The 24,260-nt window shown below is 50.5% G+C and overlaps 11 protein-coding genes across 11 annotated transcripts; 4 read left to right on the top strand and 7 right to left on the bottom strand.

Annotated features, from left to right (window-relative positions):
* Positions 1 to 2,211: 2,211 nt before the first annotated feature.
* VFPPC_13118 (clathrin-coated vesicle protein) lies at positions 2,212 to 2,981 on the bottom strand (the record flags this gene model as incomplete). Its single annotated transcript, XM_018290895.1, has 4 exons — positions 2,212 to 2,512; positions 2,595 to 2,690; positions 2,861 to 2,876; positions 2,945 to 2,981. The coding sequence occupies 4 exons, from the start codon at positions 2,979 to 2,981 to the stop codon at positions 2,212 to 2,214; spliced, it is 450 nt and encodes a 149-aa protein (XP_018150078.1).
* A 1,380-nt stretch (positions 2,982 to 4,361) lies between these two features.
* On the bottom strand, positions 4,362 to 6,595 carry VFPPC_01587 (glutaminyl-tRNA synthetase; the record flags this gene model as incomplete). Its single annotated transcript, XM_018281384.1, has 6 exons — positions 4,362 to 4,445; positions 4,521 to 5,388; positions 5,470 to 6,021; positions 6,086 to 6,093; positions 6,144 to 6,206; positions 6,260 to 6,595. 6 exons carry the CDS (start codon positions 6,593 to 6,595, stop codon positions 4,362 to 4,364), a joined length of 1,911 nt encoding a protein of 636 aa, XP_018150077.1.
* Positions 6,596 to 6,867: 272 nt separating this feature from the next.
* Positions 6,868 to 7,149, bottom strand: VFPPC_15395 (hypothetical protein; the record flags this gene model as incomplete). Its single annotated transcript, XM_018293148.1, has 1 exon — positions 6,868 to 7,149. The coding sequence occupies one exon, from the start codon at positions 7,147 to 7,149 to the stop codon at positions 6,868 to 6,870; it is 282 nt and encodes a 93-aa protein (XP_018150076.1).
* A 578-nt stretch (positions 7,150 to 7,727) lies between these two features.
* VFPPC_01586 (NAD(P)-binding domain) lies at positions 7,728 to 9,250 on the top strand (the record flags this gene model as incomplete). The annotated part of the gene is made up of 3 exons (XM_022428233.1): positions 7,728 to 7,992; positions 8,041 to 8,782; positions 8,839 to 9,250. The coding sequence occupies 3 exons, from the start codon at positions 7,728 to 7,730 to the stop codon at positions 9,248 to 9,250; spliced, it is 1,419 nt and encodes a 472-aa protein (XP_022284751.1).
* A 347-nt stretch (positions 9,251 to 9,597) lies between these two features.
* Positions 9,598 to 11,062, bottom strand: VFPPC_01585 (3-ketoacyl-CoA thiolase; the record flags this gene model as incomplete). The annotated part of the gene is made up of 4 exons (XM_018281382.1): positions 9,598 to 10,396; positions 10,470 to 10,831; positions 10,900 to 10,991; positions 11,056 to 11,062. 4 exons carry the CDS (start codon positions 11,060 to 11,062, stop codon positions 9,598 to 9,600), a joined length of 1,260 nt encoding a protein of 419 aa, XP_018150074.1.
* A 1,094-nt stretch (positions 11,063 to 12,156) lies between these two features.
* Positions 12,157 to 12,658, bottom strand: VFPPC_01584 (methionine-R-sulfoxide reductase SelR; the record flags this gene model as incomplete). Its single annotated transcript, XM_018281381.1, has 2 exons — positions 12,157 to 12,542; positions 12,604 to 12,658. The coding sequence occupies 2 exons, from the start codon at positions 12,656 to 12,658 to the stop codon at positions 12,157 to 12,159; spliced, it is 441 nt and encodes a 146-aa protein (XP_018150073.1).
* Positions 12,659 to 13,685: 1,027 nt separating this feature from the next.
* Positions 13,686 to 15,443, top strand: VFPPC_01583 (stromal membrane-associated protein 1; the record flags this gene model as incomplete). Its single annotated transcript, XM_018281380.1, has 2 exons — positions 13,686 to 13,803; positions 13,867 to 15,443. The coding sequence occupies 2 exons, from the start codon at positions 13,686 to 13,688 to the stop codon at positions 15,441 to 15,443; spliced, it is 1,695 nt and encodes a 564-aa protein (XP_018150072.1).
* A 590-nt stretch (positions 15,444 to 16,033) lies between these two features.
* On the bottom strand, positions 16,034 to 16,385 carry VFPPC_15394 (SNARE protein; the record flags this gene model as incomplete). The annotated part of the gene is made up of 2 exons (XM_018293147.1): positions 16,034 to 16,192; positions 16,251 to 16,385. 2 exons carry the CDS (start codon positions 16,383 to 16,385, stop codon positions 16,034 to 16,036), a joined length of 294 nt encoding a protein of 97 aa, XP_018150071.1.
* Positions 16,386 to 17,513: 1,128 nt separating this feature from the next.
* Positions 17,514 to 18,870, top strand: VFPPC_01582 (SH3 domain-containing protein; the record flags this gene model as incomplete). Its single annotated transcript, XM_018281379.1, has 3 exons — positions 17,514 to 17,550; positions 17,660 to 18,752; positions 18,810 to 18,870. 3 exons carry the CDS (start codon positions 17,514 to 17,516, stop codon positions 18,868 to 18,870), a joined length of 1,191 nt encoding a protein of 396 aa, XP_018150070.1.
* Positions 18,871 to 19,625: 755 nt separating this feature from the next.
* On the bottom strand, positions 19,626 to 20,048 carry VFPPC_15393 (hypothetical protein; the record flags this gene model as incomplete). Its single annotated transcript, XM_018293146.1, has 1 exon — positions 19,626 to 20,048. The coding sequence occupies one exon, from the start codon at positions 20,046 to 20,048 to the stop codon at positions 19,626 to 19,628; it is 423 nt and encodes a 140-aa protein (XP_018150069.1).
* Positions 20,049 to 20,716: 668 nt separating this feature from the next.
* On the top strand, positions 20,717 to 22,972 carry VFPPC_15392 (C6 transcription factor; the record flags this gene model as incomplete). The annotated part of the gene is made up of 5 exons (XM_018293145.1): positions 20,717 to 21,415; positions 21,491 to 21,673; positions 21,802 to 21,941; positions 22,009 to 22,377; positions 22,438 to 22,972. 5 exons carry the CDS (start codon positions 20,717 to 20,719, stop codon positions 22,970 to 22,972), a joined length of 1,926 nt encoding a protein of 641 aa, XP_018150068.1.
* Positions 22,973 to 24,260: the final 1,288 nt, after the last annotated feature.

Here is a 24,260-nt window from a genome sequence, read left to right as displayed (position 1 = left end):
CTGGCTACTTACAAGCTGGCGCAGTGCAATCAATCAATGCTTCGATATGGTATAGAATACCGGACAAACAGCCGTTACTACAGCATGCAGTTGTCTATAAGGATGAAAATTGAGGATTAAGTGACAGAGTGGCGGGAATAAGAGTTCGAGTCAAAGGACGAATTAAGCTCGAGCCGTTTGAGACTCGGGCGGTAGTGACGATTATACGTCTAGACTCTCTGAACCAATTCGGAGACTGACCATGGCTGTGGCCCTGCGAATCCCAGTTCTGGGCTTTGTCGTCACCAGACCAAGAGCCGATCCACTTACTGTGCGAAGTCTCCACTTGCACACGGTGGTGCGTTGGAAGGTACCAGCCTTTTGGCCGCTACAATGAACCAATCCCGCGGAGGTCCACTGCTTGTGACATTCTGTTCGGAGCACTTGGACGTTTCATCTAGCTTGTGGTGCAAGTATCAAGCACGAATCAACATCTCAGCATGAAGCACCAAGGGGTTTCCATACTCTGTGACGCGTCTTGTCAGGCATTCACATTGGCATGATACTATTTACGACCACACTCTCGTTGATTGACCAGCGTCAGACGGCAGACTCCTCCTCGGTTCGGTTTGCAGCACGCAAGCACTTTGCATCAAATCGACAGAAACGCCAGACCCCTAGCAACACAGTGCGCCCTCTCCACACCAAAATCCCCACCGCTAATCCACTCCTGCAGCAATTCAAGTGCTGTGGCTGCAAGCGGTCTCTCGAACCAAACAGCCTACAGACAAGTCTGATGACCATCAAGATTTTAATAGCTCAGGCGTTGGACGTGCATATCTGGCTGGAAAGGAGCTTCGTGTCTGGATTCCAGTGATGCAGGTTTTCGTCTCCTTGATGGTGTGCTAGTACTGTACCTACCACAGGCAAGGAAGCTTGTCAGTTTCCCATCTGGTGAGGAGTTGACACGGACGCCGCGGGACATGTGAACCCATTCTTCAGAGTTCCAAGGTGCTTAACTGTGGCATCAGAGTCTCCATTCAGTGGGCAATGTTAGCATTCTACACTCGTCGCCATAGCGGACCTGCCCCTCCTTGCCCCAATGACGTGCTGAGGGCGGAACATCGGTCCTTGTAGGCGGGCCAACGAGTCGATTACGCTGCACTGTGCAGGGTGCCCCTCGTGGCGTTTGGGTACTGCACTAACAGTTTCGTCATGCATGAAGTGTTCAAGTGGCATCTCGATCAGACAATCCATCACATCATAGTCCCCATTCCTGACTTGTTTATGGTGTAAGATTGAAATGCTCATCCTGCGATCTGTATTATACTATCTTTGTACAATTGAGCTAGATTATGTCGTGGAGTGCCCAGTATCTTGTTGAAAATTGGCCCAAGACAGATGGTGACGTGGGATAAGCCGCAGTCCTTTAACAAATGGCCTTAAAGGAGCAAAATGCTTACGTTCCACCAAACGGTTAGCTTAAACTGAATAGGCTGTAGCTCTCAGATGCAAAGTGTTCCACCAGAGCTCTCATTCACATGACGGATACATACATCGTTACGTCAACGGTCTTCGAGTTTCCTTGATATGTCACTCTGAACAAAATGGAGGGTTGCCGACTTGCATTGGTAGGATCCACACGAGCTTTCCATACTTCAGCCAACAATGGTCAGTTCCTGAATGCTTAAACCAAACTACATGCTAGTCTGACAGTCTTGTTTGAACCAGGCTAATACGCTTGGCCAGCGTTCAATACGCATCGCCAATGTGAGGAACTAGATGATGAACCAATGGCGATTTTCCTCTATCAATTCATGAAAATCAAAGGCTGTGCTATCAAGCTATATAAACCTTTGGGTAAGTACGCAAATCGGCCGGGCTACGAATGCCCAAAACCACAGCATGGCTCATCAGTAGCGGTCATAAAGAAAACCAAGCAAGCCCTACTAAGCTGGCGTGGCAACGTCAAGGCTAAGCAAGGATATCACCCCAGACGCCAAACAATAACTGCTCGGTATTCAGCCCGTCACATCCTGGGGTACCGGGGCAGGCAGAATTCATATGAATAAACCAAATGTTCCCGTCGTCAAACCACCCCCTTCTCACTTCGTCTCCGAGTTTCGTCGTATTCGGTCCTCCGTCATAACAGGTTTCAGTAGCATCGACTCGTAGGTGGATTTCGATACTCCACGAGGACAATGACGACAGCTGGCAAATTGTGCAGCATGCTTAGACAATCATTTGCGCAACTCCAGCTCCGCCAAGGGTTTTGCTGCCAACAAAGGCCTGGCCCTTGATGCCAGCGAGCAGATAGCAGAGACCGGTGAGAGTCAGAAAGACACCTGCAGCAATCAAGCTGCTGGGGCCACCGAGGTTGCTCAGGAATTGAAGCAGAGCCATGATTCCATAGGCGGCTGCTCGCATATAGTTGGTTGAGATTCGGCGAACAAAATCATCGAACTTGCCGGAGGTAGGGCAGATTCGCAGAAGCAAGGGAACCTCGATGAACAAGATGAGGAAGGCGGAGGCACTGCAAAAGAATAATCAGCAACTGCAATTCGCAGTGATACCGAAACTGTGGAATTTTGCTAGCACACCGAGTGACGACTTACATGGCAATAGCAGCAAAGACGATCAAAAGAACCTTAAAGGTAAAGATTGTTGAGATGCCGGTAGCTAAGCAAATGATCATGGACAGGATACCAAGCCTATTGTAATCGATGTTAGACTCGTTCCGAATGAAATACAGTGTTCACGGCATGGAAGCTCCGGCAATGGATGCGCCGTAAGTGCAGCTCGTCTCGATGCATTGTGGGCGAAATAGGATGATCAGTCGGGCAGCGATTCGCAAGGTTGTTGCAGGAGGGTAGAGACATACCATTGTCCGTAGATACCTTCACCGATGAGATTAGTTTACGTTCGTAGCCTCAGTAGTGCTGCAATTCCATGTTCAAGGGCTTACTGAAGTTTCGGGTCTGGAATTCTTCCTTGAGCGACATGTTGAGAGTTGTCGCGGAGCTTGCTGACAAGCTGTCAGTTTTAGGGATTGATTCGTTCGAGAAGCGCACAGCGCAACGCGGCGACGGCAAAATAGACAAGAGTGAATTATTCGCAGGATGTGAAAGTCAATCAGAGGCGCACTATCGTATGCGTAGAAATTGTATAGCTCGGTGGACGGCGATAAGGTGGCTGGGAGATGATGATGCAGGAATGCTCTGTGGTCGTCGAAGTGATGAATAAAGTTGGAGAGCACGTAGCCTCTTCTCTTGCAGTCTCCAACGGCGGGCCCTTCAAAGGTCAAAGAGGCTGGCGCAGCGTGGTGGCTTGGCGATTGACAGGAGGGACCACAGGAGGGACCAGACTGCTCAAGTGGACCAGTCCTGGATTGGATTCCGAGGGACCAGACACAATGATGGAGTCTGGCGCCAGTTGAGTTTGGTTTGGCTCAAAGGCGATGTGGCCAGTGAGAGGCGAGGCTTGTTGGGAAGGTCAATTGTCTCAACCACCAGACACCACACCACACCACACCACACCAGGCTCAATAGAGCAGCTTGAGGGTAGGGTCTGGTCTGGGTCTTGAGTGTACCTGCAATAATCCCAGCGCCGATAGATGGCCCCTATACCAGGAGCACCAGTCTAGTGCCTTCAATTTTCTGATGTGAAATTGACGGGGTCCAGCCTCTTGTCCTGCAAAACAAAACCACCAAAACCAGCCGAGTTGCGACGTTTGTGGGTCTAGAGTCTTTGATGAGCAGGTTCCTGGTCTGCAAATGTCAATGATGAACCACGCACTTGCGGATCTGAAACGCCTTTCAGTGTCTTGGAAAAAGAGCTGGAATAGTTTCGCACTGGAAGCGATTACAAGCCCTATGAGATTAATGCCTGGTTTATAACCCATTTAACAGGCCAAAGTCCGGCTAGGCAACTCAATTACTCTGATCGAGGATACAAGACATCCGTGTGGCGTGACGTATGGAAGTTACGCGGCATCAGATGTGCTCAGCCTCGGTCGAATCCCGACTCCTCCGTCGTACTTAAGTACCCTACACAAACACAGGCAACCAGATTCTGTACCAATTCCCGAAAACGAATCATTCTACGAGAGGTTGACTCTTTATGGCCGTGGAAAATACGCTCGGATGTGGTTGCCGACAGCCCAGCCGGTGACCTCGATACTCAACTGCCGTGTGTAGGGACTATTTCGCGTTGTGCCACAACCTTGCCATCAAATATTTTACATCACCTTAATTATGTGTGTAATTGCTATCGTATTCGCTTTTGCTTGCCAAATTGATGCCAGTTCAAAAATGCTCTCCAACAGAATGCGACGCAACAAGATACGCTTAATTCGCTTCTCTATTATAATTTCATCACAAGCCTCAGCCGCTTTTACCAGAATCCTCCTTCAAAGCAACAATACGGTTGAGAACAATCTTCTCATCTGTGCTATCCGAGTCACATGCCTGCCAGTAAAGAAAACAGTTAGTACATCATAAAATAAGCTTGATATATAAATGCAAAGGAACAAGGCAACTCACGAAATAAGCAACACGAGTGCCCTGGAATCGGACACTCTCAGGTCCAAAGTCGCCAGCCTTCTCACCTTCCGCCTCAGGCCACGGAGCCCGTCGTCGCACCTCGTAGAAACCATTTTCAATCATTGCGCTGTGCCAGATAGTCTCGCTTTCAGGATTTATGTCGTTCATCAACCCTCCCGGCGCGGATTTTGGCTGAGCTGACTTGAACAAGGCCGTGTGAATGCGCACCTCGGCCGTGGGAGAACCATCCGGAACCCACTGTATGAATGTCTTGGGCTTCTTGGCTCCCCTATCAAAGACAGCTCTGATTTCCTTCACTTTCCCAGTAGCATCATCCTTGGTAAAATCTACCGCTTTGATGGGATAAGGCATGTGGAGCAACCCAACTGTCTTGCCAGGAGCAAGCCGGAAGTAGTCCTTACTATCAACTTCGCGGAAATCGGAGCGGTCGATGAAGACGCATTTTGTTAGTCGTACCTTATGGGAACCCATGCTGGGATCTTTAGGTAGGAATGGGACATCAAGGTCCTGCTCCTCTGCATCTTCAATGATGACTCGAACCGGATCAAGGACAAGCATGAGGCGAGGAACTGTCCTCTCCAGATATCGTCGAATGGACTGCTCAAAACGCTTGATGGTGATGTTACTTGTTGCTGTGGTCACTCCAAGTTCGTATATAAACGAGAGAAGGGCCGCTGGTGGTATACCCCGTCGCCTAATAGCCTTGAGTGTGTACAAGCGTGGATCGTCCCAGCCACGGACAACCTTCTCTTCTATCAGCCGCCTGAGCTCTCTCTTGCTCATGATGGTGCCGTCGAGTCTCAATCGACCACATTCGCGCTGCATTGGCTGAAAGTCAACCAGGAGCCTATTGACGTATTAGCGACTACTACTTGCTTCGACACGAAAGCGCGAATCTATCCTGATAATCTAAGACGGAGAGGCATACTGATTTAGCCATTCGTAACTTTCCCGGGACATAATAAACTCGGTCGTGCATAAACTGTGCGTAATGCCTTCAAAGCTATCACATAGGCAGTGTGCAAAGTCGTAGGTCGGATACACCCGCCAATGATTACCCGTTCGAAGGTGAGGATGCTGATCTTTAGGAATACGGTAAGCAGCAATATCCCACATCTGAGGATTGGGATTCTCGATATCTTGCTTCATGCGAAGCCAGGCTGTCTGCGGCGCATATTCGCCATCGCGCATGGCAGAAAACTTCCTGAGATTGGTGTCCACATCCTGCTTTGCATGCTCGCATCGATATCTTGGGGTTGAACCGTCCTCACTGCCGCGCTGCAGCTTAGTCTCGGCTTCGTTACAGTGGCAGACATATGCCTTTTCCTTCTTGATGAGTTCTTCAGCGAGGTTATACATCCGTTGGAAGTTGTCAGATGCATATGTAACTTTGGATGGTGTAAATCCCAACCATCGAATTGTCTCTTCGATAGCCTTGTAGTACTCCTCTCTCTCGGCATCGGGGTTAGTGTCGTCAAACCTATCGACACGGCGTTAGCAAAGCAGCTTGACAGTTGATCACCTTATCTGCTGGAAGCAGCTACCTCAGTATCTGGGCGTGTTAGCCATCGAATCTATTACAGGTCTCGAGATTAAACATACTGTTTTGCCACCATGATATCTTGCAAACCCAAAGTTGATAGCAATGGCCTTTGCGTGTCCCAGCTAACGTGGTTTGTTAGCGATAGGTTGACTCGAGAGGAAAAGAGTTAAGTTACATGAAGGTATCCATTTGGCTCTGGCGGAAACCGGGTGACAACAGTTTCCGAAGGACGCGTCTTGTAAACCTCAGCCAGAAACCCTTGCTTAAACATTGCATCTGGATCAACGACGTTCTCTTCTGCATCACTGGGCTTCTTTACTGATGTATTAAGTTGTTTCTGCCCTCCAGCTTTTGTGGTTCCTTCTGAAGATACCTGGGTCTTGCGCAATGCTGCAGCTGCCTTCTTTGCCCGTTTTTGCATCCGCTTTTTGAGCTCACTCTTGGAGACCATCTCCCCGGTCTCCTCATCAAGCTGGAGCTTTGCAGTATTTTCGACGACAGCTTCTGACATTGTGGCTTTCCTCGGATTTCGGTAGTAGCAATTTTAATGTTTCAATAAAATTACACAGTCAAAGCATCAAGTGTGGATAGTCGCTCATATTTGATACTCTGCATGAGTTTGCTTTGATCTGTGACTCAGACAACATTCACTCACACCTTTGCCAACACGTGACAAGGATTAATATCTGCACGTTTCAGGGTCAACACATGTATGCCACTGGAGGAGGGGCAGTAGTAGTGAATTGAAGTCAAAATATCAGTTCGAAGGAAATACTATAAGAGCTAGGTAAATCCTGCTCGGGGGCCAATCAAGGCCCAGCGCCGTCTGCAATCATTACTTCGTGTATATAGAGTACTCTCTGTCGAGGTACGCCGACCATTGAGAGAGAAACCAAGTGAACGGTCAAACTGACTATGATGATTGAATAGATGCCTGAAAGGCAAGCAAAAAACAGACTGACAGATAAGAGAGCTCAAAGAACGGCAACGGCTCTCAGCCCAACACTGTTTCAGCCACCAAATCGGGTCGCGGGAGTTGGCGACTAAATGCGACATCGAACTCATAGGAAACAAATCAAGTTCATCATGTGATGACAATTACAGCTTCGGGCAGCGACCATAGTTTCCTCTGGGCACTTCTGCATGCCAGCCGAGTGCTTTGTCACAAATCTAGAATTTATGGTCGCAATCCAGGGGCAAATATCGCCATCTGAGAGGTTCGTGTCCTTTCATGGCTGTTCCGCCACTCTTGGCTTTGGCTCGGTCATCATCGGCCCCGATGTCGCCGGGGGAGTGGGGATGGGCTGTATTATCTCCAGGTATCTGGGTCTCAACTTCCCGTTTCTGTTGAAGATGGACAAACGGCTTGAATTCAAGTACAGCACGTCCCCATATTTGTTCATCTCTCCCCTCAACTCTTTTGTGTCATTTTTTTGCTTCTCTTCAAGAAACGTGGCCATACCTGCGTCCGCCCATATTTAAGCTTAATTTTTGACACTGGTGGCTCAGTGTGTGCCACCCCTTGACTGGACACTTCAGCCGAACATTGAACCTGCATTTCTTGTCTAATTCCTCCCAGGCCCAATCTTTTTTACCTTGGCTTAGACACCCCGCCCGTTCATCACCACAGTTTGCGGGGCATCATGACATTTACTGTTCTTACAGACGATCAGGTCAAGGACATCCTCGAGACCCTTACCCTTGACGAGCTTGACGATTTCCGTCAGGTGTTATCATCTGCCCTGCATGAGTTCTCCAACAGCACCGAGACTGAGGACGGTGGCGATGTCTACCAGCAACCCCACAGAATAACGACGTTTCATTCCGGGACTAAGGCTACTACGCTGTTTATGCCGTCGTGCGGACCCGAAGGCATGGGATGCAAAGGCAGGTGCTATTCTTGGCAGGGTGACCTGCACATATATGGTTGAGCCTCATTGCTAACTGAGTCTCTAGTCGTCTCATTGACCTCATCAGCTGTTACACAAGATCCCACCGTGAAACCAATTAGTCCTACCGGAGTCGTCAATTTGTTCCATCCTGATGGTACCCCCATGGGACTTGTCCACGCAAGCACTCTGACGGCCTTCCGAACAGCCCTCGGGTCAGCATGCCTGCTAACTCGTCGCAACCATGTCAAGACGCTCACAGTCTTTGGGAGCGGTAGCCAAGCCTACTGGCATGTCCGACTGGCGCTTCTCATGCGTGGAAGCACCATCAAGCACGTACACATTATCAATCGAAGATTCTCGGACAGTGCCGGTCACATTCTCAAGAAGTTCACCATCATTCCTGCTGCTGTCAAGGAGCGCGAAGGTTGGGCACATACCAAGTTCAGTATCCTGACCCCTACCTTCCATGACTTTGAAAGGCTTCAGAAGGAACAGATTCGCAGCGCCGATGTCATTTATTGTTGTACTCCATCGCGACAGGAGTTGTTTGATGCATCTATCCTGACGTCACATGAAGGCCGTAAGAAAGGCCGACTCATTGTCGCTGTCGGAAGCTATACTCCTGAGATGAGGGAGCTTCCCGAGGGGTTATTGCATCTCGTCACGAAGCCTCATGAGAAAAACCATCGGCACTTTCATAAGCACGCTGATGAAGGTGGTGTCATTGTCGTAGACACGCTTGAGGGTGTACTGAAAGAAGCTGGTGAAATCATCTCCGCCAAAATTAGCCCACACCAGATGGTTGAGTACGTACTCGCGGCTTCTTGTTGCATTTGCTTAGAATTCACTAACTTTATGATAGGCTCGGCGAACTTGTTATGTTGCACCGTCTCGCCATTGAAGAATCCGAGACGGACACAACTGGCAGCCAAACCCCAATGTCTTCGGAATACGAAATGCCGTTAGACCCCAATGACAAGACGCCTTCCATGTCCTCCGTCTTCAGTGAACCTACACCTCAACCAGCCAGTCCATCTAGTCCCAGCTCGTCTCATCATAGTCGCAAACCGAGCTTCCCGATTCCGTTCCGAACACGTTCTGGAAGTTCGTCTGACACGGAGAAGAAGAAAGAGGACGGCCTTGCGCGATGGCTTAGAGATGGAACCGTTGTCTACAAGAGTGTTGGTCTAGGGTTGATGGACCTGGTAATTGGCATGCATATGGTGAAGGTGGCTAACGAGAAGAAGATTGGCACCCAGATAGAAGGATTTTAGAAGTCAATTATCGTGTGTTTCGTGGATCAAGGAGATTTTATTCGACAATACAGACCTCAATGTAGGGCTAATTAGCGACAGATAGAAATGATAGCCAAAGCTGGCAATTTCACAGAACAGAAATGCACCAGATTGAACACCTGGAGCACAGCTTGTGACATGTAATATTCTATTCATACAAGGCATATCTAACATTTTGTTATGCACGTTCGTCATGGGTAACCGCGGTCCATCTTGAACCCATGGTCACACCTTTGCCTGATCCCAGTGTCCCGCAGGACTATATATATGCGTTCAAATCTGATATCCAAAAATCAATTTTACATTTCAAGTCATCCCAAGCCAAATTACTCGGCGACCCAGACGGCAGCCATCCCCATACCAGTGCCGACGCACATGCTAGTGCTGCCGACCTTCTTGCCCGTTCGCTTCAGCTCATAGAGCAGGGTAGAAACTTGGCGGGCACCAGTGCAGCCCAGGGGGTGTCCAAAGGCAATAGCACCGCCCTTGGGGTTGATCTTCTCGTGGGGGATCTGAAGCTCGTTGGCGCACCAGAGGCACTGACTGGCAAAAGCCTCGTTGATCTCGTAGATATCGACATCGTCCTTGGAGATGCCGGCGAGGTCGAGAGCCTTGGGGATGGCCTTCCAGGGACCCTGGCCCATGAGGAGGGGCTTGACACCGACAACGGCACCGGCGACGTACTTGCCGATGATGGTCTGGCCGAGCTTTTCGGCGGTAGATCGTCGCATGAGAAGGACAGCGGCGGCACCGTCGGAGATCTGAGAGGCGTTACCGGCGTGGATGCTGCCATCGGCGGCGAAGGCAGGCTTGATCTTAGCTAGAGACTCAGCGGTGATGCCGTCACGGACACCATCATCGCGGGCGACAGTAATTTCCTTGGTCTCGCCGGATTTGGGGTCCTCGAACTTGACCTTGAGGGGGACGATCTCGTCGTTGAAGAGACCCTCCTTCTGGGCCTTGACGGCCTTCTGGTATGAAGAGGCGGCGAATTTGTCCTGGTCGGCACGAGCAACCTTGAGGTCCTTGGCCATGTCCTCGGACAGAACACCCATGGGGACCTTGCAGTTGGCGGACTCCTCGTTGGCCTCAAGGTTCTCGGAGAATTCGCTGACGGCAGAGGGGCTAAGAAGTGATTTGTCAGTACCAGAGTTCCTTCTGACTTGAAACTGCGAAAATCGCATGTGAAGAGACTTACCCATAGTTCAGAGACATGCTCTCGACACCGGCACCAATGCCGACATCAATCATGCCAGCCTTGATCTGATTGGCAACGTCAATGCAGGCCTGAAGACCAGACGAGCACTGGCGGTTGAGAGTTCGGACGGCAGTGGTCTCGGGGAAGCCGGCCAACAAACTGGCAGCACGCATCTCAGTAGCACCGCCACCAGGAGCGAGGACAGTTCCGACGGCGATATCCTCAACGAGGGCGGGGTTGATCTTTGATCGGTCGATGACAGCCTTGAGGATACCGGCCATGATGTCGGCGGCCTGGGTGTCCTTGAAACCACCCTTGCCACCCTTTGTGAAGGCACTTCGGCAAGCAGCAGTGACGACGATCTAATGACCATGGTTAACCTAAATTTGTTTACAGGTCACAATCTGGACCAGAGATATGAAAAACGTACATCGTCGGGGCGCTTCTCCAAGATTCTGTCACGACCGCCAGCGGTAGGGTTGCCAGAGATCTGGCCACCGATCTGAGAAATTCTGTCGAGGGCTGTTGGCGCAAAACGTTAGAAATCATCCCACCTTGCGCGATACTGCGTCAGTGAACCACTTACCACCCATTTTGACTGGAGTAGAGCGAGGGAGCGGGATATGGAAGAGAAATGGAAACGGGATTCAAACAAGAGAGGTAGGGTATAAATGACGACCAAGCTGTGACGTTGCGATTTGTGGGAGGCAAAGCTATATAACCATGATTGGGAATGTCGGTAGACCTCGGCGAAGCCACCATTTTGCGGTCGCTCGGTGCATCTCTGATGTCAGCTGGTTCAACGACCGAGGCATATGGCAACGTGGGTCCTGGTCAAAGAAGCCTGTAGAAGCCACATTTTTAGCGTCTTTCACATGCAAGCATGCGGTCAAGTTGGTTCCAGAATTCAAATGTTGCTTCGAGAGGTGCTGAAGTGGTTCTTTGTCGCCCCAAGAATTGTCTTGTGCTCCAGGAATTGCCCCAGTACTCCGTAAATTTCGTTGCTTTTGGTTGCCGTGCCGTCACGAGGGGCCCCAGATTCCTCATTCGAACTCGAGCTCCGGAGTAAAGTTGCTGACGGATGTACTGCCGTTTCGAGGCAAATTCACCTTGCTTGCCTGGCTCCCGAATGTTCCATTCATCACAAGCAATTTTCTGGACTTTTTTGAGGCAAGATTGATATTTGTCAACCACATGTTGTCTCACGTGGCCGCTCCTTCCTATGTTCTTTGCACCTATCTTATGGCAAGTGACGACACGGGACGGCATTTGCCGCTAGACGTACTCCGTATGCGCCGTCAACTGGCAAACGTCGGCAGTGATTATTTGATCATGCCTTGCTGGTGGCAGTTGGCACTTGACACCCACGACACGCATGGTGGACTTGGAGTGGCACGACACTGATTCTGAACCACAGCATGTGGAAAATTACTTATTTTGCATTTCTTTGCATTCGGAATCCAAGTATGATACCACTTTATGTCCACGGACACGTACACCCAAACATACAGCAGCAGCCAATTACCAATACCGAGCCAACAACACCCCAGATCTAGTCCTCCATGGGCCTCACTCAACACCACCAATTCACATCATAACCTGGGCCAGCGCCGCCATCTTCCATTTTGTCTCGAACAATGCCACTCAGCGCCGTCACATATCAAAACATCACAAGTCCATAAGTCGCTTAAGCCTTGCTCTCCCTAGAGCCGCTCTCTACCGCTTTATCATCGGCCGAAAAATTGAGACTGACGCTGTTGACACAATGCCTCTCATCTGTAGGTGTTGCGAATCCCTCGCCCTTGAAGACGTGACCGAGGTGACCACCGCAGTTGGAGCAAACAATTTCTGTTCTTAGCATGCCCATTCCGCGATCCTCGTGCCTGGTTACAGCACCAGGGATGCTATCAAAATAGGCAGGCCATCCACATCCAGACTTGAATTTATGATTGGCCTTGTAGAGTGGTGCATTGCACCCAGCGCAAGTGTAGACTCCCTCCTCGGGATAATGCTTGTCAAACTTGCCAGAGCCAGGAGGCTCGGTTCCCTTTTCTCGCAGAATTCGGAATTGCTCTATACGTTGATATCAGCAAGGAACTCAGCCTGTTTCATTGCCCGGTAGGTTTAATCATACCTTTATTGAGAATGGCCTGCCATTCGGAATCGGGCCGCTGATCAGGGTACGACATTTTGGAGGACTTGGAGGAGGATGATCCGAACAGGGCACTCAGGAAAGGAATACCGGACATAGATCGGAGGGGCAGTGGTCGGAGTGCGGCGATGTGAGTCGGCGATGAAGCACGGATGCGAGCAAACCTAGAGAAGGTCTGTAGAAATGTAGCAAGGAATGGGCCAAATCGCATGGGAGACATATAGCTGAGTGTATGGACTGGATGACTTGATGTGGCAGCGACACTTTTATAGTTAAAGAGCAGAGTTCAAGAGAAGCAAATGAGGCTCAACAGTCGAGACAAATGTTGATTGCGACAGGGATGCCAGAGCGTTTGACAAATCGCGGGGTGGCCAACTTAGAGCTCCAACTGTCGAACTTTGGATGGCTCTTTGGAATCACTTGCATCATCCATCTCAGTCCACAATTCCAGACAAGGGTCTTGGCTTCAGCCACATTGAGTTTAGTTGAATTTTGAGGGACCAACCCATCTTGCCCACCTTTCCCTGGTATACCGCTGCCTGCTGCTGAAGGAGCTGAAAGGGAAAAACATTACTATTCTGCAGCCTGCAATTGGAATCGTTATTCCAAGCTCAGATTAAATGGCAGCCTAGGCAGACCAATTGGATAAAAAGAGGGCATTTGGAACTTGACATTTGTCATTGATGTCGACTTGCTGATCGCACTGCACTTTGCCGTTCCACTTGATCTTCCCACCCGAGTGTATCTGTCAAGTTCTGCCGCCATTTTGCCCGGCGCCAGTATGTCAAACCCCCAAGTTGGTGCCTGAGGAACGATTGAGCTCTCGGTCACAGCCAGAGTCAGGGCAGCCACACTGTGGCTTGGTGGGATTCACTACACCTACCCCAAACCTTTGGGGGTGGGAACAATTACATTGTGGAATTACCGCCACGACAAACACACTAACCCCCCATTCCTCCTTTGTATTTGGCATCTTTCTTTCCGCCTTTCAACAGCGAACCTCTTCCTCTCCTCACCACCACAAATCATCTGTCGTTGTACTGGGAGAAGAATACCGTTACGAAATGTCTCGACGGGCACCGAACCCCGCCGCCGATCGAGCGGCGCAGAACCAGGCCACCATCAAGAGCCTCCTGAGGTTGGAGCCTAACAAAGTGTGTGCAGATTGCAAGAGGAACAAACGTATGTGTCTCCAGCTGTTGGTGGTGATCCAATGTTGGTTATATGCGCTGACTATCAACTTAGATCCCAGATGGGCCAGTTGGAACCTCGGCGTCTTCGTCTGCATCCGATGCTCTGGCATTCATCGTGGCATGGGAACACACATCAGCAGAGTCAAATCTGTTGATCTGGACTCCTGGACCGACGAACAAATGCAGAGCATATTGAGCTGGGGAAATGCGCGCGCCAACAAATACTGGGAAGCCAAGCTTGCCGCTGGTCACGCCCCTTCCGAAGCCAAGATCGAGAACTTTATTCGAACCAAGTATGAGCTGAAGCGCTGGGTCATGGACGGTCCGATGCCCGATCCTGCTAGCTTGGATGTTGACGGCGACGATGATGTTCCATTGAGTTTGGTCAAAGAAAAGCAAGTTATTGAACGAAAGGAGTCTATTAGAAAGGCGTCGATTGGACAGTCTCAGGCACCGCGCAAAATTGCAACGCCAGAAGTTGACTTGATTGGTGGTGACGATCCAGTTTCTTCTCGATCGAGTACCTCTGGTCCTCCGGCTGCGAAGGTGCCACCTAAGGCCGAACCTGCGGCTCCTAAAACAACAAGCACCCGAGATTCATTGCTTGGCCTAGACTTCCTGGGAGGCTCAACTGCTCCTCCTCGCCCTGCTAGCACCCCAGGGGTTACTTCACCGGGAGCTCAGTCACGGCCCGACCTCAAACAGTCTATTCTCTCTCTCTATGCTTCCGCGCCGAAGTCACAGCCTCAACAACAAACTCAGCAACAAGCGTTTGGGGGCATGGGCCACCAACAGCAGGGCTCCATGGGAGGTTTCCACGACTCCTTTGGGGGTCTAAATCTATCTAGCTCTACAGGCCCAAAACCTGCTGCTGTTGATCCTTTTGCGAATCTTGCAGGCGCATCCTCAAGCAATAGGGCTACACCGCAGGCTTCTAACACGAGTGCGTTCGGCGGTCTCAGTGGTGGCGGCTTTTTTGACTCGAAGCCCGCTCAACAGCAGCCTATTTCGCACCAGCAAAAGCCTTCAAACTCAGGATTCGGAGGATTCTCATCCTTTTCCTCTCCTCCTCCCACGCAGACAGCTACGGCGCCGGCGCCGAAGCCCTCATCTTCCGCCATGGGCGATCTGTTTGACTTGTCTGCGCCAGTTACGCAGAGCTCCCCCCCGCCACCTCAGGTTACGTCGCCATCAGCGACGACCAACTCCGTTTTCAACCTGTCTTCACCTCAAACTAAACCTGCCGCACCTGCTGCTGCAAATACCTCGTCAGCATTCGGGTCCTCTGGCTTATCTGGTGTTGATGCCTGGGGTAGCAACGAGTGGAATGCACCGGCTCCCGCAGCAGCAGCAGCACCACCACCACCAATGGCGCCGGTATCTAAGAGTCCCCCGCAGCCCAAAGCCCCGGCAGCCGATTTCGGATGGGGAAATACCAGTTCCTCCTTTGCCAACACACCAATTGTACCCGGTGCCGGTGGAGGCTTCAACCCTGCACCCAAGGTGACTGCTGATGAAGAGTTCGGGGGATGGGCCAGCAGTACCGGCGCAGCAAACGGCGGAAAGCCTGCTGTGCCAAAGTCAGGATTCGGCGGCGACGATGATCTATTCAGCAACGTCTGGCAGTAGTAGGCAGACCACAGGATACAACGATACATGATGGCGACGAGTAGTCTATTAAGCATTGGGGGTGGTCGGCAAGCATGTCCCTGGCGTTTTTGTTGTTCATATGTCAGGAGTCTTTATTTAGAATGCAGCGTAAAAGAGGAGTAGCGGACGGAGAAGGCAATAAAAAACGTTCATCGGATTATGAAGACGCAACTCCTGATATGAATTTTTGTTTCGGGCTCGTGTATAAAGACTGCTTATAACGCCAACCCTAAATGCTAAGGGTACCTAATTCCCCGGTGCTAATACCCTTAAATACAATCCAATGTGTATGTGATTCGCCATACTACACCGTAACGCGTTCATCTTTGAAGCAAGTTGCCACCATCTCTCCTTCACCGCCGGTTGAGTGGATGAAGTCCTGAACCGATATCGTCTATCCCCCTCGAAACTCATTATCCACGAAACGAAAAAACAAAATAAAGCCCCCCTCCGCCGCCCCCCCCCCCCAAAAAAAAAAGCAGCTCGCTACCTCTCCCATCGACACTACTTCCCGTGCCACTGTACATCGCACAACCCAGTTCACAGACGCCCTCCCCAAATACATGTCCTCACAAAAACAACTTCAACGCATAATAAAGCACCAGGAATACACCAATAATAGTAGCTGCCAGCTTCAAAATGGCGACTCTGTTGCCCGACGCAGCCATCCTCGTCATTCGTCCCGCCCCGGATGCTAACTGCGACGACATGGAGGAGAATGTATCATTCTACAAGACGGTTAGATGTATCACGGCGTGGCAAAGCTGCTCGACGAGGGTAACGTACGGTATTGTCAATGACGTCCTGGGCACGTGCATTGTCGTAGATGTCGATGGTGACGCCGCGAAGGGCAGATACTTTGGCGGACAGCTCGTCTAGACGGGCGTCATTTTGCCTCTCGCGCTCGTAGGCTTCGGCCATGGCGTGGGGATGTGAGGTTTTTCGCGATCAGTAGACGGCTCGGAGAGATGTTGGGTCTGCCGGGGCAGGGGCGTGGAGAAGTCTTGGACTCTGCTGAGATGTTGTTGCGGTCGCTCGGTGGGTTGTTGGCTTTTCTGGAGTGTTGGTTGATGTGTGCGAGATACAAGGCGATGTTACTTTTGTAGATGGATCGTTGGAGGCTGGTGTCGTTGGATAGATTCTTTGGTTGAGGTTGTAAAGGGGCCAAGCAAAAGTTGCGGATCTGGACTCAGGGTCGGCGGCAAGTTCGATGACGCTCCGTGCTTTGGCAGGGTTTCAAGACTCGGTGGGCTGCAGTCCAGTTGAGTCTAGTGCGTGTTTGCCATGCTACGGCCTGGCCGGTTCAGTCTGGTCACTGCAGCATGTGCTTTCAATGTTGCTGCTTCCGACGACTTGCCGCCAGTGGCAGGAGGAGCAGCGGGCGTCCGCTCTGTGCATGTCATCTGGTGGCACTGGGAGAACACAGCACCGCCACACACGCCACGCGGCATGGTTGTGAGCATTTGGGGGTTCAATCTTGAGATGTGTGGTGCGAGTACGTGGGGTGAAACGTCACGTAGCAAACAACAAGTCGTGGTGACCTACAGTTGCGTGAGAAATAATCAATAAATTTCTCATAACTTGGATACAATATCTGTATTCACCAGTGTCATTTTATTGTAAATCAAGTATACAAACATCGCTCTGGGACTTCGGAGCAGTCGGACTCGTGTCAGCATCAGCAGAATGCAATCTTTAGATCGAAAATGGGAAACATGAACTTGGGCTGCCTCCACTTCTGGTGCACTCCGTACCAAGCCCCGACATGGAGCCAAGTGCTCCAAAAGTGAAAGCTAAGCATCCCATAGTTGTGCATTTGGGGCTTGGCCGGCCATTAGCACGCTGGCCTTTGTCGTCAGTCCCCCGCCACCCCGCCCACGTACCAAGCTCTCCATAATATCCGTACTCCAGCCTGACAGTCACATCATCATTTCATCGTCGCACTCCCTTCTTCTCTCGCATCTTCATTCCCAACGCGCTGTCCCTCTCTTGCAAAGCGCATCCGAAGCCTTCCTATTTAACGGACGATACGCCAAGAGATAAAACACAATGGGAATCAACAATCCCCTCCCCGCGTCTCTGAAGTGTAAGTAGCAGACCCTTGTAACTCAACTTTCCCCATACATGTCCAAGTTGGGCGTGCGCGGAACGTCGGATCACGTATGCTAACTGTTGCGGCTTTTCACAAAACATAGCCGAATGCAGGAAATGTGGCAAGATTCTCACGTCGTTTGTTAACCCACGACAAGCTTTTGGTCCCGATAAAGTTATCCCGCCATCAATCCTGTCCAATGCGAAGGGCTTCGCTATTATTACCATCCTCAAGGCTGGTTTCCTGGGATCTGGTCGTGTTGGTAGTGGCCTTGTTGTCGCTCGTCTTGCTGATGGATCGTGGAGTGCTCCTAGTGCCATCGCGGCTGCAGGAGGTGGCTTCGGTGGTCAGATTGGCTTTGAACTGACCGACTTTGTTTTCGTTCTCAATGATACCAACGCCGTCAAGACGTTTGCTCAGATGGGATCAATTACTTTGGGCGGAAATGTGTCACTCGCCGCAGGCCCAGTAGGTCGCAACGCCGAGGCTGCTGGTGCCGCATCTCTCAAGAGTGTTGGAGGTATTTTCAGTTACTCCAAGACCAAGGGCCTATTTGCCGGTGTCTCGCTCGAGGGCATGGCCATTATCGAGCGTCGAGACGCAAATGAAAAGCTCTATGGAACCAGATACACAGCCCAACAGCTTCTTAGCGGAGCTGTTCAACCACCGCCAGCGGCCGACTCCCTCATGTCCGTCTTGAATTCGAGAGTGTTTAGCGGGATGCGAGCAGGCTCTGTTAGCGACGACGCCATGTACAACGATATGCCCGTATACGACGATCGTCATGACGATGTAGTCTGGGAGGGCCGCAGAGGAGATGCCTATGGTCAAGGAGTCCAACGCGATCGCACAGGATCTGGGGCTGGGCAGCGGGAATTTGGTAGGCCGGGTCGATCTAGCACATGGAAAGACGACGTCTATGACCAGCAAGACTTCAACCCTCCGTCACGATCAAATACATTCGCATCCGGTCAAGGGTATGATGATGATTTTGGTCTGTCGAGCAACAAGAAGATCGGCCCAGGCAGACCTACGGCCCCAAAGCCAAAGTTTGGCGCTGAGAAGGAGGCTGCTTTGAAGCAGAACGAGGCTATCGCTTTGTTCAATTTTGATGCAGACCAACCTGGAGATTTGGGATTCAAGAAGGGTGAAGTCATCACGGTATTGAAGAAGACAGATAGCGACAATGACTGGTGGTATGATAGACCCCCATTCTTTCTGGTTTTGCGGTGCATGCTAATGGTCAAATCTAGGACGGGTATGATTGGAACAAGACATGGAATATTCCCCAGCAACTACGTCAAGATGAAGTGATTGGTGCCCGACTTCTTGCCAAATTAGCAAGCCATTTATCGATTTTGGAGATGGCTGAAAGTATTGCGTGTAGAGCGGGAGCGATGGGATGAGCCTTGATGACAAAGTTTCCTCTGTTCTTCCGTTTTTCGATGCTGCGGCATGGGTCGGTTGGCTGTATTCCCTTCGTATTTCACTTTTTCATTCTGCGGGTTTTATCGGATTGGAGAAGATTGATCGTCGGTTTTGGTTTTTGTTTCCGGAGACGGGTTTGGATGACGAGCGATTCTTAGGTCTTAGAGAGAAGAGATATCCCTAGGTCTAGTTTCCAATTTCTACGCAATCCTAAAGCGACGAGAGATCCAAAATCGTTGACTTTGATAACCAGAGCTATGCATTGGCCTCTATGACACGGGTAGTCGCCGTTGCGAGGGGTGTTGAGGAGCTGACCATGGAACTGGCACAGAATGTTGTCTCTCAAGGTTGCACCGCTCGATTCCTGGAGACATGCAGCCGAGGTGAAGAGACAACTAGTCCTTTGTTCTCCTCGTGAGCCTCTTAGCACCACAAATCATGGCTGGCGGATGACACTCTAGAGCCGGATTTCACAAAGGTCAAGCCCACACATTGATTTGAGACACGGACAGGGTTGTAAATTGATCGACTTGGCGCTCACCACGAGCTTCTAGGCCACCAGTGTTGTTTCAAGCCACCAACCAAATTGGCTGCTGAAGCCCAGCCAGCACTCAAGGAGCTTGCTCCGGGTTGAGCGTCAGTCATGCTGTGGAAGTGGTTGGCGAACGCATTGTACATGGTCGGACAACCGAAGGCGAATTGGGTTCAGATGTGATGTCTCTGTGTAATTGTTTCATGATAAACAAATAGAATGTCCCTGGAGTGGCTCCGATACGATGCTTGTTCTCGCCATGCCATGCGACCCAACGGCCCCCATACCCATGGCTCCACCGGTAGCCAGCAACTTTTGCCAACGTTGGTGGAATAAGCCTAGTCGATGATGGTGGCCTGTAGATCCGCCCAGTGATCTGGTTCAGCTGTGCTATTGACCACTTGTTGAAGTGAGGTGCCGGGCTGGAAACATCAGCTTCCGGGTGGTGGGAAATTGAGAACGGCTCGGAAGAAACGCCATCCGTTGATGGATAGGAAATGAGCGATGAATGCTTCAGCCACCGTGGGCGCATGCCGAGATCAATCTCGAACATTGAAAGGCCTTTGGCCACTTTCAGGCGCCACCACTCCTGTGGTCGAGGGACTTCCCGTTTCCCGCACGGAACATGGAGCCTGGAGATTCTGCACTAAGACATGGACGCCTTGGTGTTCTTTTTGCAGTTCGGGACGAGAGATGAGTGCGAGGGGAAGGAACAAGATGCCTTGATGCCTCCACGTGATTGGCCACGCATGTAACCATTGCAATCGAAATTGGAAAGTTTGGAACGTGAGAACTGAGAAACTGGCTCACGAGAACACAGCATCAAGATTCGACAGAACAGGGGGCATCAACTTGCAAGCTTGCATGCATGTGGCCCTGTATTTAAAAGCCCACGGGCCCATCTACAGATTGCGGGCTCAGCCGCTTCATGTGCTATTTATTTATTAGCACAGACCGGGATCTGGTCCCCATTCTTTCCAGCTATCTGGGTCGGGGTAACTTCCGAAGTACTCTGTGCGGACAAGGAGAAATCGAGAAAAGTCACCAACGACCATTGATTCCAGCCCAATACAGCAGGTCGTATTCCACGGTTGCTCAAGATCCCTTCGTCTATCCCTATCAACAAATTCCCCGGTAAATTCATCTGGTCACGGAAACCAAATTGCATCAAGCCAGGTTCGTCGCACAGCAGTCCCCTCCATGGAGAAGCGACTCCCGCCCTTGATGCCGTCTCCCTCCACGGTCATCCACCACAGAAGCGACGACAAGGTCAGCTTTGCCCGCCAAAAGCGTCGGCAGGTAGCCTCTGCCTGTCTGAATTGTCGTAAACGTAAGGAGAAATGTGACGACAAGAGACCAACATGTGGTGCCTGTGCTCGCAGAGGCGTCACTTGCAACAATGAGAGCAAGGACGACGAGTCAGCCAATTGCATAGCATTAAGGCATCGCAACATGTCTCTAAGACAAGAAAACGAGCAACTTCGCGATCTTTTCAAGTTGCTGCATAATTTGCCGACTGAGGAAGGACAAGAAGTCATTGCAAGGTTGAAAGTTGCCGACGACCCTATTCAGGTGCTGAGGGCCGTTCAGGAGGCCACCTTGTTGATAAACAATCCAAATTCAAGGTCGTACTCCGCTCTTATGGACTCGAGGCTGGAAAGATTGGACCTTCTTGCCTTACGGGAGAACGCAATTCGCGTGGATGCGAAACCATGGACTGCAGTCGCGAGTGACGGTATAGTGTCGGAGCTGGTTTCGTCGTTCTTCAACTGGGAAAACAGTTTTTATGTGCCGATTATCGACAGAGATGCATTTTTGGAGGAGATGCGGTCAGGGAATCCCGCAACAGCCAAGTATTGCACCCCTTTTCTTGTCAATGCCATTTGTGCGGACCGATGTGTAAGTTTCCGTCCAACTGGTCTCGCCTTCGGGAAAGGGTGTAAGGGTTTACTGACCAAGTTTCTGTGATTCAAGTATACTTCTCGCAGAACAAGGGCCTTCAGTGGTGTAAGCAAAAAGGACTTAGGCGATGAGTTTTACAATGAAGCCAAAAAGCTGCTTCACCTTGAAAATGGTCGAGTGTCTGTTCCGACAGTTCAAGGGCTTGCATTGTTGTTCGCTGTAGCTTGCTATCGAGGTACTGACAAACTTGGTCAGGTGAGTGAGCTCGACCTGTCATCCATGCTAGACCAAAATCCTGCCCTTGTTCGTTGTCAATCTTCCGTATTGAGCCTTTTGGGAGTCAAGCTAAGTGGACGTCTGCTGACTTTTCCTTTCTAAACCAGATATATCGATTGGCGGCCTATGACATGTTTCATAGACTCGATGTCGATGCTATGCATGAACAAGCCAAAGATGACCCCCTGAAAGCCCGTGATCGGTCGGTTTTATGCCGTCTAGCTTGGGGGCTTTTTATCTATGAGAGGTATGTGTCTTGACTGCACCATCTCTGGCAGTGCATTGGGGTCGTTTGTTTGCTGATCCGTCGAAAGTATTGTTGGATACATCTATTTTCAAAAATCTTCCCTTCCACCACCAAAACTTCCACGCTGTTTTGAGCCCCCGCCTTCTGCAAATGACGGGCCAGCACCCAATGTTGACCTCTTTGGCAACCTCCACACCAATGAGAGCAAGTCGCCTCCTTTGATTAGAGGCGCTCTATATCTGGCTTGCGACATAACGGTCATGCTTTATGAATCAATGGAATGGAACGAGACAGCCGAAGACAAAGGAATAGTGGGCAGTGAGGAAGATCTGGAGAAGCGACGAGAGAAGATGGCCGAAGTACGACAATGGAGGGCGAACTTGCCTCCAAACTTGCGAGACGATACCAACTTTACACCACAGACGTGTTACCTACGGTATATGATGGCCCTTCTCGACTCTTAACCATGGGCTCGCCTGCTAAACATCACGTACAGGGCATACATGAATGAGGTCCTCTTTAGCATCCTCAAACCACTACCTGCAAACACCGAGGTTGAACCTGGTTGGACTGTCAAAGCGCTTCAACTCAACTTTTGCAAGATAGACATCGACAATATGGAGCGCTTCGTGCAAGTGTACACACTCCGCGACTACGCGTGTATCAACATTTGTGGTGCCTATAATTCCATCCTGATCCTAGTTCAGTACCTGGCAGATCCCACCGTGCACCAAATGTTCGCCAAAGCGGCCTATCTCATAGGGGAGACTGGTGGGGATTTCCCCATGTGCCGGTTTATTCTGCTGGCCATCAGGGCAATGGCATGGCAAGCAAAAAATGCACTACCTGCAAATGCCAAGGCCTATTTTGCCAACTTGGACGAGGGGAAGAACTACAGGGACATCAGCTTTGGAATCCCGGAGGAAGACAAGAAGAAAATGGTGGCGCAACGAGGCGAACCAAGGCCGACTCATAAAGGGGATGATATGGGCACCTTGCTGTTCAGATGGAGTGCCATGTCTATCGAATAGATTTGTTTCAGGTACGAGTGCTTGAGGCATTTTCATTCCGCAATTTCTGAGAAATGTATACCGTTTCGAGTTCTTCCAAAATGGACACGACATTTGTGCAATTGCTACGGGCATGATGAAGGCTCTATGCTGATTGCATGGAAGCTATAACTTAATGATCCTCCTGGAGGAGCCACAACTCTGAGAGATCATACCAATAGCGACGACCGCAATGCCCGCACTTCTTACGCTGAGATGACCAACGACTTACAACGGTATAATAAGCTTTCATGCGTTGCCATAAAAAGCCTGCGCGGCGTATCCTGGGAGACTGCCGAGACAGACCGAGACACTCCTTGGCTCGCAAACCAGCACATGAGACCATGATTATCTATGACACCCCAAATTGGATGGCGACTGTCCCTTAGCCTACTTAAGTCGGCCGTCTCTCTCCAGGGATCTTCCTCTTGTAGACTCTACAACTACAACAAACGCTACAATATTGCACCGCCTAGTTCCCGTTCAGCTTTTACCGCAACGAAATCCGCCAAAATGAAGATGCTTGCTGCTGCCGCTTTTCTCACCCTTGCTTTTGCCGCCCCCGTCACCGAGACTGAGACTCAGAGCATTACCGCACGCAGCGGCTCGTTCTCATGCCCTGGGGGTCTGACAAACAGCAGCCCCATGTGCTGCAGCACAAACGTCCTTGGCCTCTTGGGCCTTGATTGCAGGAGCCGTATGTAGATTCTTTTCCTTTCCGTGTTCATGCTTTTAAACTAGAAGGACTATAGATGACTAACATATGTGCCTTTTTCCTATGTTCTAGCCGACGCCAACGGTTGCGGTGGCAACGGCAAGCCCAATTGCTGCACTCTCGGGCTGGTAAGTTGATGAGTTGCACTGTTTAACAGTGGCAGAAGTTTTGGGCATTTACTGATATACTTCCCCAATCAGGCCGGACAGGGTCTTCTTTGCAATCCGTTGTAAATGACAAAGGACGGATATAAGGGCTTTTGGAATATTCAGGGTGGTGTTTTGGCACGGATTCCCCTTGGAAAAGCATAGCCCGGAAAGCAGCGTTTGTGCGGCTAGTGTCTGCGAAGACGTTGTCGAGGGTATAGCGAGTTCTTTGTCATTTATGATGAAACCGATAAGCATAGTATAACTACTTAAGCATCATAACAAGACCAAATAGAAGTTCAGGATGATGTCGGAAAATGTGCCATCTTGTCTATCCCACCGATTCCCAACATAACGCTTTACCTTGGGAGCCTGTTAGACCACAATTTTCAAGAGCACCGGCGTGCGG

The sequence above is a fragment of the Pochonia chlamydosporia genome, chromosome 1 (assembly GCF_001653235.2).
Source record: "Pochonia chlamydosporia 170 chromosome 1, whole genome shotgun sequence".
Classification (NCBI taxonomy): Eukaryota; Fungi; Ascomycota; class Sordariomycetes; order Hypocreales; family Clavicipitaceae; genus Pochonia; species Pochonia chlamydosporia.
Note: the sequence above shows the minus strand (reverse complement) of the source record. Positions and strands in the feature narration are given on the sequence as shown.